Raw genomic sequence first — 15,950 nt, 5'->3', positions numbered from 1 at the left:
AATTGTAAAAAACATAAAATTAAGTTGTAAAATAAAAGTATAGTATAGTATATAGTATAGTAAATGTATAATGAATAAATTATTACTAGAATAAATAAATCATACTCTAATATAAAGATCAAACTACAAACTAAAATTGACACAGACGATACGCATCAGTAACATCATCACAGTGATTAAAAGATCTCCATCATACACACACACACAAAAACACACACTCACACACACACACACACACACACACACACACACACACACACTCTGTTTCTTCACTCCTCCATCTGATTTGTAAGAGCACACTGGATTAGATGTGGAGAGGAGGAGTGTTTGATTGAGAAGCGGGGATCTGGGAGGACGGCAGCATGTCGAGGCACGGCTCCTGTCTCTTCCTGCTCGCTCTGACTCACGTTCCCAGCCAAACACTTGCTCCTTTCATTCGGCATGAAAACAGCGCTTTGCGGATTAAGCTTTGAGCAAATATAAAGTCAGCAGGTCTTTTGGGAGCGTTCGTAATCACAATGAGCTGCAATCCCAGGCTTTTGCCTTTGATGGTTTGGCGTGGACCTTCAGCCCGAGACGCAGGGGATGTTTGGATTGTGTGGGAGACTATGAGCAGTTTTGGGTAAATATTTGGAGCTCTTTTCATACCGCCGGACTAGTCCAGACTGGGACGCTTCGTCAAAGGGACGTACATTATCCACAGTACGAGCCTGTGAAGGAAATCAGCATCTGGACCGAAACTGGCGTTAAAGTCCATGATATCTTCAGACCGGAACATTTGCATTGGATTGATGTGCGATGCAAATGCAGGAAGTTACAGGAGAACATCTCAGTCACGAGATGTTCAATACGGAACTGCACTGCAGGGTTATTAACTAAAACCAGAAAAAACCATAACTGAAATAAAATAAACATAGTTCAACTGATATAATATAATATAATATAATATAATATAATATAATATAATATAATATAAAGGGTTATTAACTAAAACCAGAAAAAACCATAATTTAATTTAATATAATATAAAGTTGCCATTAATACTGAAATAATTGAACTCTAATATAAATTATAATGACAAAAATCTAATCAAGATGTAAAAAAAAAATTATTATTATTATTATTATTATTAACAAATTTAACATAGCTTGACAGGTATGAAATTTTAAAGTATAAAAAATGTATACAAAACATTAAAAAAAAAATAATTATAGTATTGTTTTACAGGTATGAAATTTTAATTTATTATAAATTTGTGATGTAAAATTTTAAAAAATTAAATTAATAAATTCTCATTAATATATTAAAATTAACTAAATAATATAACATACAGGTCATATGGACTTATGGTGTTTTTGGTTTGTTTTATGGAGCTTGACAGTTATAGAAGTATAAAACAGAAAAAAAACCAAAAAAAAAAAACCTACAAATAAGAAAAAAAACCCAGCTAGATGGTGTATTACTAATATATTTTAAATGATATATATATATATATATATATATATATATATATATAATATATATATATATATATATATATATATATATATATATATATATATATATACACACACACACACACATATATATATTTATTGTTTAAAGAAGATCCAAACTGGAAAAGCATAAAAATCCAGATCAAGTAAAGAAATCAAGTAATCAAGAAGAATATTACAATAAATAATATATAATAAAAATAATAAATACATTTGCAATAAATTCTCAATTTTATATAAATAAATAAATAAATATATATATTTATAATAAAAATGAAAAATAGAAAATAAATAGAAAATAAAAAGTAGGCTAAAGGTACTATACAATTATGAATCTGAAAAAAAGGCAGAAAAGCATCTCAAAGAGTGAAATAAGACGGCTGCACTGTTGGGAAACACAATATGATGTAAACAGTGAGATGATGTGTGTACACACAAACTAAACATTCATAACCATCAGACAACCAAAAGCCCTCAATTCTGCCTGCTCTCATCTGTATTTATACCCATCCAGAAGCACTGGAACAGAACGCTTTGTTTTCCTGAGAGAGCCTTCAGATGTTCACTAAACAAAGTCGGACCCGCAGCAGTATGCCGCTACCATGAGAAAGACATAAACGGGCGCTAAAAGTGAAGTATGGAAGCGGTTTCCTCAGACGGGTTATTAACTCTGATTAACTTGTTGAGACTGTCTGGATGTGTGTGATTGGTGCAGACGGCGTGATGTTCACATGCACAACCATATTAAACCCTGGAAATCCCTTCAGCTGCCTCCATACACAACACACAAACATCCACAGAGCCAGCATCACATCAATCCAATCCCAGAATGCACCGTGATGAACCTGGCGGACTGGATTATAAATATACAGTACTGAAAGCTTCAGTAACAAAAAGATTTTCAGTTTAAAAAAAACAGACATCAGGTCTAGATATGAGGCAGCAAACAGGACAAAAACTCACTAATTCCAATGGAAAAAGTTTAAATGAACCGGGATTAGACAGATGGAAAGAACGATAGAATAACAGATGGACAGATAGAATGACAGAGCGACAACGATAGATGGGAAAAAAAAAGCTGACAGATAGATATAACAGATTACAGATCTAACAAACAATAGATAGAACAAATCATAGCATGAACAAACAAAAGATAGATATAACAAACAAATGATAGAACAAACAATAGAATGAATGAACAAAGGATGGATAGATAGATATAACGAATGCTAAAACGAATAAATGATAGATATGATAAATGTATTATAATGAGAATAAATGATAGATATGATAAACAATAGACAGATAGAACAAACGCTAGAATGTATGAATGATAGATAAAGCAAACAACAGATTGAATGAACAAATGAGACCAATCGACATAGAATGAATGATAGAACAAAGAAGAACAACAAGTGATAGAACTGGCGGATGGAGTACACAATATAATGAATCTTTGCAAAAAGAGTAAACGAATCAAAAATGATAGATAGAATAGACCATAGAACAGATAGAAGACAAATAGATAATACAATGGTAATAAAAAATAGACAGAAGACACCCGACCCACCGACAGACAGACAGACAGATGATAGATAACGATATAAACTATAGAATGAAATAGGCCAGATAGTAGAAAGAGAAGACAGACAATAGAATTGATAGATAACAACCATATATTAGAAATAGATAGCTGACAACGATATGACAGATAATATAGATAGATTGATACACAAAAGACGATAGAATAGAAACAGACAGAGTAAGAGATAGATAGATAGATATAGAATAATGGACAAACAGATAGAGAAACAATAGAATAGATGAACTAGAAAGCTAAGAGAGAGATCTAGACAGAATGAATGATAGCTAGCCATACAGCAAAATACAGATATGGAACAATAACGAATAGATAGAGTAGATAGATAGATAGATAAGAGATAGATTAGAAGATATGATAGATAGATAGATAGAAGACATAATACAGAACATAGATTGATAGATAGATAGATAATAGAAGATTACAGACAGCTAATAGAACTAATGATCATGAATGACAGAGAGACAGACAATCAATGAAGATAGATACAAACGTAGATAGAACGATAGATAGAACAGATGGATAACAATAGGTAGATATAACGATAGATAGATCGATAGGTTACAATAAAGACTTAGATAGACAAGATAGATAGATAATAGATATAGATGATAGATAATAGATAGAACAACGATAGAACGACAAGATAAAGAATGATAGATAATAGATAGATAGAACGATAGATAGAACTTGAATAGATAGATATAGAAGATAGATAGAAGGAATAGATACGATAGATAGTAGATAGATAAAAATGATAGGATAGATAGATAGCTAGATAATAGATAGATGGACAGATAATACAGCAACGATAGATAGATAGATAGAGAGATAGATAGACAGATAGATAGATAGATAAATAGATAGCTAGATAGATAGATCGATAGATAATAGATAGAGAGATAGATAGATAATAGATAGATAGATAGAGATAGTAGATAGAACGATAGATAGACGATAGAGATAGATAGATAGATAGATAGATAGATAGATAGATAGATAGATAGATAGATAGATAGATAGATAGATAGATAGAATGATAGATACTGTAGATAGAACGATAGATAGATATAGTAGATAGATAGATGTAGACCGATAGATAGATAGATAGATAGATAGATAGGATAGATAGATAGATAGATAGATAGATGAATGATAGATACTGATATATAGATAGATAGATAGATAATAGATAGGATAGATAGATAGATAGATAGATAGATCGAAGGATAGATAGAACTAGATAGATAGATAGATAAGATAGATCGATAGATCTACGATTAGAGATAGGATAGATAGAATGATATTACTGTAGTCACTGATAGATAGATAGATAGATCAGATAGATTAGATCGGAATGATAGCTACTGTAGATGAGAAAGATGAAGATAGATAGGATAGATAAGATAATAATCGAAGATAGATAGATTAGCTAGATAGGAGTAGATAAAGTATGATAAATTAGATACGGAGACTAGTGTAGATAGATGATAGATAGATGCTAGATAGAAGTGATAGATAGTAGATAAATGACTGATAGATACTGTAGCTAGAATATATTGACAGATGTATTTATTGTATGTTTTGTTCTGTTTTTTGTTGTATAGTTATTTTGTATCATAAATGTCTTTACTGTCACTTTTGATCAAAAATAAAATTCTTCTGTGGTGTGTGGCCAACTGAACTGAAGTTCACAGTGAAAGGAGCAGATTGTTCAGCTGCGAGTTCTGACATCTCTCACATCCAGCGCCAGAGTCCTGAGGAGACCCTCCCCACGAGCCTCCTGCTGGTGTGTCCCGCACCTCCTGCGCTCTCACAGACCATCAGCTCACTCATCCAGATAACATTAGCTGTGCCACCGATGCACTTCACAAACTCCATCCACACTGTGATCACAAGCATATCCTGCACGTGTTTTCAATACATGTCATAACAAATTACTCAAGAATTCTGGACCCAAGACTCAAAAACATTTTGTTCAGAATTATTTATTAAATGAAAGATGCTTGTTAATTCATTGGTTTATTGTTTTATGTTGTTAATTCAAATATAAAAACTGAAAAGCATTTTTGTCAACTGAATTAACTCTGAAAAAATCTATGATTTATTAAATAAAAAATAAATAAATATTAGATGTAAAAAATTGTACTTAAATTTAAATGAAAAGTAAAATGTTACTTTGTCAACTAACTATAATAAAATAAGTTTTAGTTGAAGTACTAAAATTACTAAAACTAAAACACAAATAAATTAAAGCTAAATAGCCATATAAAAATAAAATAACAAAACAACACATAACAAAATTACCAAACCTTAACTTCCAACTAAAATGAAAACTGAAAATATAAAAATAAAAGCCAAAACAGTATTAAGTACTGTAATGATTAATATCAGTGCTGTTACCATTAACTAAAAAGAAAACTGATGGACATAAAACCAAACAGAAAAAAATCTTAAATGAAAAGCTTGCACTTGAAGTGCTAAAATTAGTTACAAATAATTTTAACTACAAATGATATAGATATATGAAAACTAAATAAAAATATCTAAAAAAAACTGAAATTAAACCAAATAAATAAAAATCTAAATATTAATCAATACTATAATAGTACATAAATGGCTCTAATTTAAATATTATTGTCTATTTGACAGCAACTTCACCTGCTGATGAATGACAGGTTGAACCGCAGCCAATCACAAAAGAGCTCATTTACATAAACAATTCATGACTCATTCAGCCCGCTTCATTCAAGAGTCAGAGAGGACAGAAGATGACCAAGAAAAACAACATATGATGTATGGTTTCTGGTGCACAAAACCTGGACAAACATGATAAGTGAGCTTAACACTCCTGTAACTCCAGAGTGTTCGTGTGTGTGTGTGTGTGTGTGTGTGTGTGTGTGTGTGTGTGTGTGTGGGTGTTTTTTTTTATAGAGGAGGGTGTGGCTGTGGGGCTTTTTTCTCTGTGGTCTTTGGGTTTTGAGGTTGTTATGTGGAGGGTGTCTTGTGGGTGTTATTTTCTGGTGTTACACAGAGACAGCGGGTGAGACTGCAGACACACACACAGAGAGAGAGATTCAGATGTCATCACATCAGCTGCTCAGTAAATCTCCACACAGATGAGACTCATTTCCCAGAGATCAGGCAAATGTTTCATGGATATTTACTTTGTGATTTCAGTCGTGTCAGAATATGATGACATCCTTTTAGAAATGTAAACAGATTTAGTGCACTTTTCTTCTTTCTGAATACATCACATTCAAGTGACAAACATGCACTGTCCATGAGTCCATGACACACATCAGCTGAATTTAGTGCACTCTTCTTCTTTCTGAATACAGCTTTATCACATTCGTGTGTGAAAATTTGTGTAATTTTTGCGTGATTTATTAAAACCAAAAAGATAGAAGTTCAGGTTAGGGTTAGGAGAAAGAGAGAGAGAGAGAAAGAAAGAGAGAATGTTGAAGGGGGGGGGGAGATGCTACAGGCTCATGAATATTAATTAGGTGATTTGTACAGGCTCATGAATATTAATTAGGTGATTTGTCCAGCATATTCACATTCACAATATATATATATACATAAATACATAATATACAATACATATGTACATATTTTAATTTATGTATTATTTTTACATACAATTCAATTAAAATTACTGAATTATTTAGATGATCTAATTATATATTATATAATTAAATATTACATTATGCATACATAAAAACACACTTATTATAATGAATTAATATTTAATTGTGATTAATTTTGTGTTTTTAAATTTTTTTATTGTATAATTTTATATACAGTATAATTTCACTATAAATTATATACACAACTGTAGCATTTAGATTAAATGAAATAAAATGTGTGTGTGTGTGTGTGTGCATACACATGTATAATTATTAAATTATTTACTGCATTTAATTTACCATAATTATTTATTATACATTCTATCTATATTACATTTAAATCCAATATATAATAAATACATACATTAATAATATTTTGATATTAAATATATAATTCTTAATAAAATCACAAACACATACACACACACACACATAGATAGATAGATAGATAGATAGATAGATAGATGCTAGTTAGCTAGATGCTAATTCTTACATGCATTGCTAACACAAGAAGCATGAGATTAATGGGTCAGTAGCGTCCAGGTGGAATTTCATGACCTGACAGTATGTCCTAATACTGGCATCCAGTCTTCAAACAAAGTGTGAACTTTACCATCACCAGTGAACTTCTGGTGGGTTGTGAAAGTATGCAAATTGGAACCGAACCATGGATGCACTGGACCCTTCCCCAAATAAGCCTCCAGCAGCGGGATGCTGGATACCGTGACCCGCCAGCATCCCTTCATCCCGCTCAACGGGGCGGAAATCCCAGCGTGAAACTGAGCCGTGACATCAGCAGCTGGCAGATCAGCAGAGAGACACTGATGTCATCCGTGCAGAAGGGCTGGTGTGTGTCAATCAAACCCAGAGACGAGGGAGAAAAACAGAGGAGTGGAAATGACAGAATCCTGCCCTAAAGGTCAGAGGTCGTCTTAAGGATGCTCTGAGTGAGCACTTTCAATAGAGTCAAGTTATCATAGACAGGCTTAATTACAGCAAAAAAAATAAAATACACACTCTATTTTTGAGAGCCTAATGTATATTCATTGAAGCCTGTTTCCACCACAGGATTTAGGAAAAAAATTAGAATTGTGAAATAAAAAGTTGCATTTTTTTATTATTATTTTATTTATTTTTTTCTGAGACAGACATGGACTTCTATGGTGTTAATTCAATACACTTTTTAATCCACCCATTTTTGTAAAATAAATAAATAAATATAAATTATGCATAAGGCATTAAACTGATCAAAATAACAGTACAAATGTTATACATTTTATAATAAAAATAACCCACCAATGCAGCATTTATTGGACTAAAAATACAGTAAAAACTGGAATATTGTGAACTATTATTATTACAATTTAAAACAGCTGTTTTCTATGTGAATATATAGTTAACTGCTTTCCTCTTTTCCTTTCTGCTCAAGGCCACACAAGCCTCCTCAGACCTCAAGCAGACATATAAAGTTGGGAGTCAGTAAGATATTAGTACTTTTATTGATCAAGGATGCATTATATCGATCGAAAGTGACAGTAAAGAGATTTGTGATGTTAAAAAACTTTGAACTTTCTATTCATCTGTGAATCCTGAGAAATAAAATGTGTCACGGTTTCCATAAAAGTATTGTGCAGCACAACTGTGTTCAACATTGATAATAATCAGAAATGATGAAATTATCGAGCAGCAAATCATCATATTAGAATGATTTCTGAAGATCATGTGACACTGAAGACTGGAGTAATGATGCTGAAAATACAGCTGCACATCACAGAAATCCCACAAAGCTCCTCTCACGAATCCTCTCTGAACGAGTCGCTCTCATCAGTTCTCCCGGCGTAAAGCCAATCATTATCTCTGGCCAGCGTAAGCCAGCTCTGTTTACCATCAAGAGACCGTCCGGAGCAGTCTGTCATCTCCACTGGGTATTTTTATCTCACAAAGGGGCAGAAATCTAAAAATGACATCGGTTCCGACCCCAAAAGACACATCTTCATTTGGTTTTTGGAGAAAGGGTGGCACACACAAACAGATTATTGACAATAGTCCGAGCCGTCCGTACGTCTGTCTAAACCGCAGACCGGCTGGGGATGAGACGGCAGTTGGACCTTTTTGTGGTTTGTATTGGGATATTAAGGCGTTATATCGTCATCTGAAAGACGTCTAAAAATACTCATCAATCAAACGGCCTTCAAAACAAACACAGGAGAGGAGAGATAATAAAGAGTTGCTGTGGTGAGAAAGTATTTTTGCCCTGTGGAGCTTCTTTCTTCTTCTGCCAGTTACGCAGTTTGTTCATGTTTTGCCAGCTGAGCTCCAGCCGCTCTTTTCTATCTTATTTATTTACCATTTAATGCCAAATCAGCACTTCAGTCTCTCTCTCTCTCTCTCTCTCTCTTTATATATATAGTCTGTTACACTTTTCTATTTATTTGCTTATTTATAATTTCTTTCTTTCTTTCTTTCTTTCTTTCTTTCTTTCTCTCTCTAATTTAACATATCAGCACCTCTCTCTATCTTTCTCTCTCTATATGTAATCACTATTTATTTATTTTTCTATTTATTTGCTTATTTCTAGCACTTCAAAGGCTCTTATATATATATCTCTCTCTCTCTATATATATATATAGTCTGTTTTTTTATCAGCTTCCAAGGAGATATACAGTATTATATATATATTTCTATCTCTCTCTAGTTCATCATGAAACGATTTATCACGATAATATCAAAGGATATATTGTGTATACACACACACACACTGTGTATATTTATGTATATAACCATACAAACACATGCATGATATATATATAAGAAATATATGGCTGTTATAATATTCTGTCATTTATTATAATCTACAATCCGTAAGAATTATATAAACTGCTACATGTATATTTTCAAATAGCTTTATTGTGTACGTTTGTGTTTTATATATCAGAATAATATATGTGTGTACTGTTAATATTTATGTAAATCAAACTTATTTTAGATGCAAATTTTTTTTTTGTTTTGACAGCATAAAACACACTATATAATTTGATCAATTTTTCAGAATGCTTAACATCTTAACTATACTTTGCTTTCTCAAGTTATCTTGATTTAAGAATGTTTAGATATTTTACTCACCTCACTAGCAATTTTTGTTGCTTTTTATTGTATCAAAAGCTCAATTATTTTGCCCAAATCAGAACGCTTCATAACCAATTTCTCAGAACGCTTAATATCTTTGTTCATCATTATCATAAATGCATGTACATTATTAAGACGCATGTGCTTTATCTCAGTCCAGTGGTTGGGTTGTGCTGGTTTGTTTTCTGCATGTGTTTGGATATCAGTGTATTCATCTGCAAATGTAGAGAATAAATAGACTTCCGGCGTAATGTTTACAACATGAACCATAGACAACATCTGCTCAAGGACTCAGACACGAGAGAGAGAAATTCTAGCTTTTGCAAATAGACGTCTGCTATATGAATTAAGTCAAATGTCTACTGTTGTACTGTGGAATCCTTGCTGGATAAAAATATGATTTTTTTTATTTTACTGATCGCAAACTTTTGAATGGTGCTGTAGCGATCTGTATGATGTTGTATTTTGGGTTGATTTATGAGTAAAGGGTGTTATGCGTTGGTGTCCTTGTTTTATGTTGTTCTGTTTTATCATTGTTGGACCAATTAGCAGAAAAAATTTATGCCAAACTACTCAAAAGCATTTATTTTGCTGCCCGTTTATGCACAATTACTTGCTAATTGGCATCAGATTTTCCCTGCTTTCTGAGCCCCCGAACTGACCTGTGAGCCGCTCACTGTGAAGCGGCGGTCGATAGTGAACAGGATGAAGTCTGGAAAAGTGAGCTGAGAGATGGTTGGCGAGGCTATTAGAACTACAGCACTGTCAAAAAAGAGTGAGCTCAGATTACAGCCGGCTCCCATTGACACGCACGGAAACCCACACCATAATGAGAGCCGAGAGTCGGATTGTCTGCTGACTCAATGAAAGGGATTAGAAGGTATTGTGGCGCTTTCTGAGAAGAGGAAAGAAGAGGAGACGATAGAGGCGACTGGGTAACTTCACCGGCAGAAACGGTCAGGACGCTCCTCTCACTGAAACGCTGAATGAGGCAGTGAATTACAGCCACAGCGGATCACAGGTGGAAGAAACACGACTCACGATCGCAGACTAGATAACAGATAAGCTGCAGTCAAACTAAAGCAATAACATGAGAGCATTACAGTGATTTGACCGCAGGTAAAGGGTGATTATGCACAATAACACACATTATTATTATTATTAATAGCTGGATTAATATATAGATAAGTTTGTTTCTTCATCAGATTTAGAGAAATGTAGCACTGCATCAGTGTCTCATCAATGGATGCTCTGCAGTGAATGGGTGCCGTCAGAATGAGAGTCCAAACAGCTGATAAAAACATCAAAATAATCCACAGCACTCCAGTCCATCAGTTCACATCTGGAGAAGACAAAAGCTGAAACAAATCCATCAAGACATTTTTAGTTTCAAATGATTGGTTTTGACTAAAATATGAGTCCTTTATCCATTATACCACTTTCTCCAGTGAAACCCATTCACTGCAGAGCATCCATTGCTGAGCAAGTGATGCATAGACACATTTCACCAAACCTGCTGAAGAAACAAACTCATCTACATTTCGGATGGCCTGAGGGCGAGGACATTCCAGCAGACTTTCAGTCTTTAGGTTTGGAACAGAGCCGGTGTCATTCCAGACATTAGACTAGCAGGCAAAGATCAAGACTGATGAACCAGGGCACAGTGTCAGATGAGTGTGTGATAACACAGGGCCAAAGTTTAACACTGTCACACACAAATCATCCAGCAGAGGGGGTGTGCACACACACACACACACACACACACACACACACACTCACACACAGGGTCAATGCAACAACATGCATTACTGCACCAATGACCTGTCAACATCTCCAAAACAACATGCATTACTGCACCAAGGGAGATCATAAAAGAATGGGTAAAAATATAATATAATATAATATAATAATATAATATAATATAATATAATATAATATAATATAATATAATTATATATATACTGCACCAATGACCTGTCAACAAAGATTTTAAAAAATTATAATATAATATAATATAATATAATATAATATTTTTCTTCTTAATGTTTTATCTAGAAAGTTTTAAATAAAACAGTTAAGAATGTCATGATTTATGTAATTAACAATAAAATTTAAAATAAATTAATAACCCTTAAAATAAATTTATATTGAGAAAAAAGCAGTCCTCTCTCTTTGAAGGCACAAGAAGTAATCTATTGATTAACCTTTTTATTTTTTTTTTATATTTATTTAATTTATCCTCTCTTTCTTTCCCAAATTTAAATTTTTAATGTTTTTGTTACATGAATACTTTTTGTGTACATTATTTGTGTATCATCATTAAATCTTTTTTTTTTATTTTTATTTTTGTTTTCGTTTTTTTTGTATTTTGATTAAATGTTTTCCCTTAATTTTATGTTTTTTTTTATTTATTTTTGTCACTGAATAATTTCTACTGTATACACCTTGTTTTGATCAAAGTAAGTAAAAAAAGAAAGAATAAAGTTAAGAATACTAAAAATCTTTTTCTTAAGACTGTTCCAGAACAATTTGTATTCCTGAAAAGAATTTTGTATTATTTTACTAATTATGACCATTTTAGCAGCATTTAGCACAAAATTACTATTTATTCATGTTGTGAATTTATTTAAAGTATTTGACATAAATGGAGTGTTTATTTTTTTAGATGGTTAGGAAAACTGCTCCTAAAGATCAATTTCAGGATTCATATGTAAGCTGATGTCTAACAGTGTATATCACGCTCGCACAACTGAGGAGAAACAGAGGAATTCCTCTTGTTCCCGTCTTGTTTGTTTCTCTTTCACCTCCGTTGGTCACAAAGGCCATGCAGTCACAGTTTCCTCTCAGATTCACTTTCATCCATCTTTTCCTCTCCGTACAATCAGAGAGACACGGCAGATGAAACAGAGACAGCAGCCGTTCAGCATCAAATACTGGCATAGATCTCAAAATCTATTTAGACATCTTCAAATAATTACTTTATAAAGTTTTGTTTCATTGCTCAGCACATGTGTGAAGCCTCCATAATAGAGTACTGGGAAAAACAAATCTGAATTCTGATCTGACTGATCAGAATAAATAAATAATTAAATTACATTTACAATTACATTTTCTGCTCAAGTCACTTTTTTTTTGTTTTTTTGAGGTTGGTCACATGACTTGGGTATTAAATAAAAAAAAAAAAACTTGGCAAATTGCATGTTATTAAGAATTATTATTAAATAGTATTAAATATATGTTATATTTAAATTAGTGCTGTCATACGATTAATCACATCCAAAATAAAAGTTTTTGTTAACGTAATATTTATGTGTACTGTATATATTTATTATGTATATATGAATGCACACACATAAAGTATACATTCAGAAAATATTTACATGTATATACATTTATATATTTATATTCTTATATTATATATATTAAATATATAAACATAACGTTTTTCTTAAATATATACATGCATGTGTTTGTATTTATATGCACATAATAAATATACACAGCATACACACATATTATGTAAACAAAAACTTTTATTTTGGATGAGATTAATCGCAATTAATCATTTGACAGCACTAATTTAAATATATTAATTTATTTAATATAGTTTTATTTATTTTAATTTAATTAACCATAACCATTAAAAATAACATACTAAATAAATAGCATAATATTTATTAAACATGCCAAGGCCTTTGCATTGCAATTTTCACTGTTCCCCATCTTGTTCATGATAAGGCAAAATTAAACAAATTAAAGTAGATTTGTCAAATTGCATGATTTTTCAAGTGATTTTTACAATTCACATTAATATGCACCAAAAAAAACAAACAAAAACAAAACAGATCTACTCTGTAAACATCTGAAATGTTGAAGCTCTGCAGTTCTTATAAGTGTGTACGCGAGCTAAAAATGATGGGCCTAAGGTTATTGATGTGTGGGAGGAGTGTCGGATCTCTCCTGGGACTCCGTGCGGCCGAAGCCCATAATCAAACACTGGAATGATGGTAAAGTGCGTCCATACACAAACGGCCACATCAAGGCCGGCTCTTTTATTGTTGTTTTATTTTGGAGTGTAAACACGACTCACTCGCACAAACAGACTCCATGGCAACCACCTGACCCCTGACGACCGATCAATTACTGACGCTTAAACAAGTGGACAATTAACAGCTTGACCGGCTGAACTGATTTTTCCTGAAAAGAAAAAAAAAGGAAAGTGTTTCTTGAAGCAAACAGCAGCAAGACAACTTCAACTTCTAATCACTAGTAGTGTTTGCCAAGACAACCATCACTATAACCACTCAAATTACTGACCCCAAGTCAGTGTTATTTTAGCATCTTTCAGAAACTATTATAGTTTTTATTACTTTATTTTCTGTTTTTGTGTATACATTTTTTATTAGCTTTTATTTCAGTTTTAGTTGATTTTACATAGTTAAACTTAAAAAAAATAATAAAATTCACATTAAGGAATAATGTAAAATAGCAATAAATAAAATGAAACCTTTAAATCCAATGGTTGAATTTAATGGCATTCAGAACTGAACAGAAATAAAAAATAAAAGTATAAAATTATAGTATAGAAATTCAACAATCCATTTGTGTGCTTGACGTTAATTGCATTTTAAGCAAATTATATTATGTTAAATGAATTAATGCATTATAAGTAGCACTGTCAAATGATAAATCGCGATTAATCGGATCCAAAATAAACGTTTTTGTTTGCATAATATATGTGTGTGTGTGCTGTGTTTATTTATTATGTATATATAAGTAGACACACATGCATGTATATATTTCGGAAAAAAATATGTTGTGTTTATATATTAAATATATTTATAATATAAATTATATGAATATAAATATAGACATGTAAATACATGTAAATATTTTCAAAATATATACTGTATGTATGTGTATTTATAATAAATAAACACAGAACACACATATTTATTATGCAAACAAAAACTTTTATTTTGGATGCGATTAATTGTTTGCACTAATTCACTAATCACTAATTATAAGTCACTTTGGAATTTTTTGGACTTTTCTTTTTGAAACTATAAGACATTTTTTGACCCCAAAACTGTACTAAAATAAAATAAAAAAATGTCATGGCATTAGATACAAAATATCAAGCAAATGCTACTGGATCTTTTCTCAGAACTAAGGGGCCGTTCACACAGAAGGCGTTTACTTGTTTTTCTATATAAACACGCTAAATAGATGTTGACCTCGCATCTCGCGTCTTCTGCAGCGTCTCGCACATGAGCACCGTGTTTTTAAGTGTTAAGTTAAAAGAACTTCAACCATTACATGCAGCGCAGCTCATCAATGTCAGTTCCAAAACAGTGGACCAATCAGAAGATCCCAGAGGCGGGGCAAGTGTTGTGAGCTTTTGTTTACAGTAGCAAGTTGGCATAGCAACTGTTTTATGTGACGACAGCATGGTGGAGGAGGCACTGTTATTTCCATTATTGCATCATATCGGAAAAGTGCGTCTCAAGATCCTTGCGTTCTGTGCTGCGCTTTTTTTGTTTTAACTATTCCTGGGAGCAGAAAAAGTGTTTTTAGACGCAGAGGCACATTCTGTGGGAACGGCCCCTTACTTCTTCACTGCACAAACCGTTTGTGCATTTTTCTTTACAATAAATCACGCCTTCTTTCATTTTTAATGCAAACACATTCAGACATTTTAAAGTGTGAGGGTTCAAACACTACTCAAGTATGAAACATCTTTCTGTTGTAAACATCCATATGCGTCACTGGATACAGCAGCAGAGATATCAAATGTTCCGAGCAGACACACACACACACACACACACACACACACACACACACAGATGGGCTCATGCAGAAGTGAGCGTCAGGAATGCGCTCCCTGAGTAAACACTGCTGTACCACGCTTTGATGTCTGCAGTCTTTCCAGCACTAAATCCTCTTCATCGCTGCTGGGATCCCGACAGACAAAAGGAGGAGAAGCACAGAATTCATTCTCCCTACAGTAACAATCTCACCCGCAGCCTGTGATACAGTCACACCTGCCAGAAACATCCCATAATGATCAACAACACTCCATCTATGCTGGAACATTCC

General features: G+C 32.8%; 2 protein-coding genes across 2 annotated transcripts in view; both read right to left on the bottom strand.

Moving 5' to 3' along the window:
* LOC109073241 (E3 ubiquitin-protein ligase RNF43-like) overlaps positions 1–4,998 on the bottom strand; it is a 28,338-nt gene extending 23,340 nt beyond the window's left edge. Inside the window, exon 1 of the mRNA XM_042723465.1 lies at positions 4,899–4,998. Within this exon, the coding sequence (XP_042579399.1) occupies positions 4,899–4,998 (100 nt within the window). The remainder of the gene's footprint in view (positions 1–4,898) is intronic.
* A 1,107-nt stretch (positions 4,999–6,105) lies between these two features.
* The window catches only part of LOC109084800 (E3 ubiquitin-protein ligase RNF43-like), a 69,256-nt gene continuing 59,411 nt past the window's right edge, over positions 6,106–15,950 (bottom strand). The window contains exon 2 of the mRNA XM_042723284.1: positions 6,106–6,145. Coding sequence (XP_042579218.1) covers positions 6,123–6,145 — 23 coding nt within the window. The 3' untranslated portion in view covers positions 6,106–6,122. The remainder of the gene's footprint in view (positions 6,146–15,950) is intronic.

The sequence above is a fragment of the Cyprinus carpio genome, chromosome B5 (assembly GCF_018340385.1).
Source record: "Cyprinus carpio isolate SPL01 chromosome B5, ASM1834038v1, whole genome shotgun sequence".
Taxonomy (NCBI): domain Eukaryota; kingdom Metazoa; phylum Chordata; class Actinopteri; order Cypriniformes; family Cyprinidae; genus Cyprinus; species Cyprinus carpio.
This window is presented reverse-complemented; position numbering and strand designations above follow the sequence as displayed.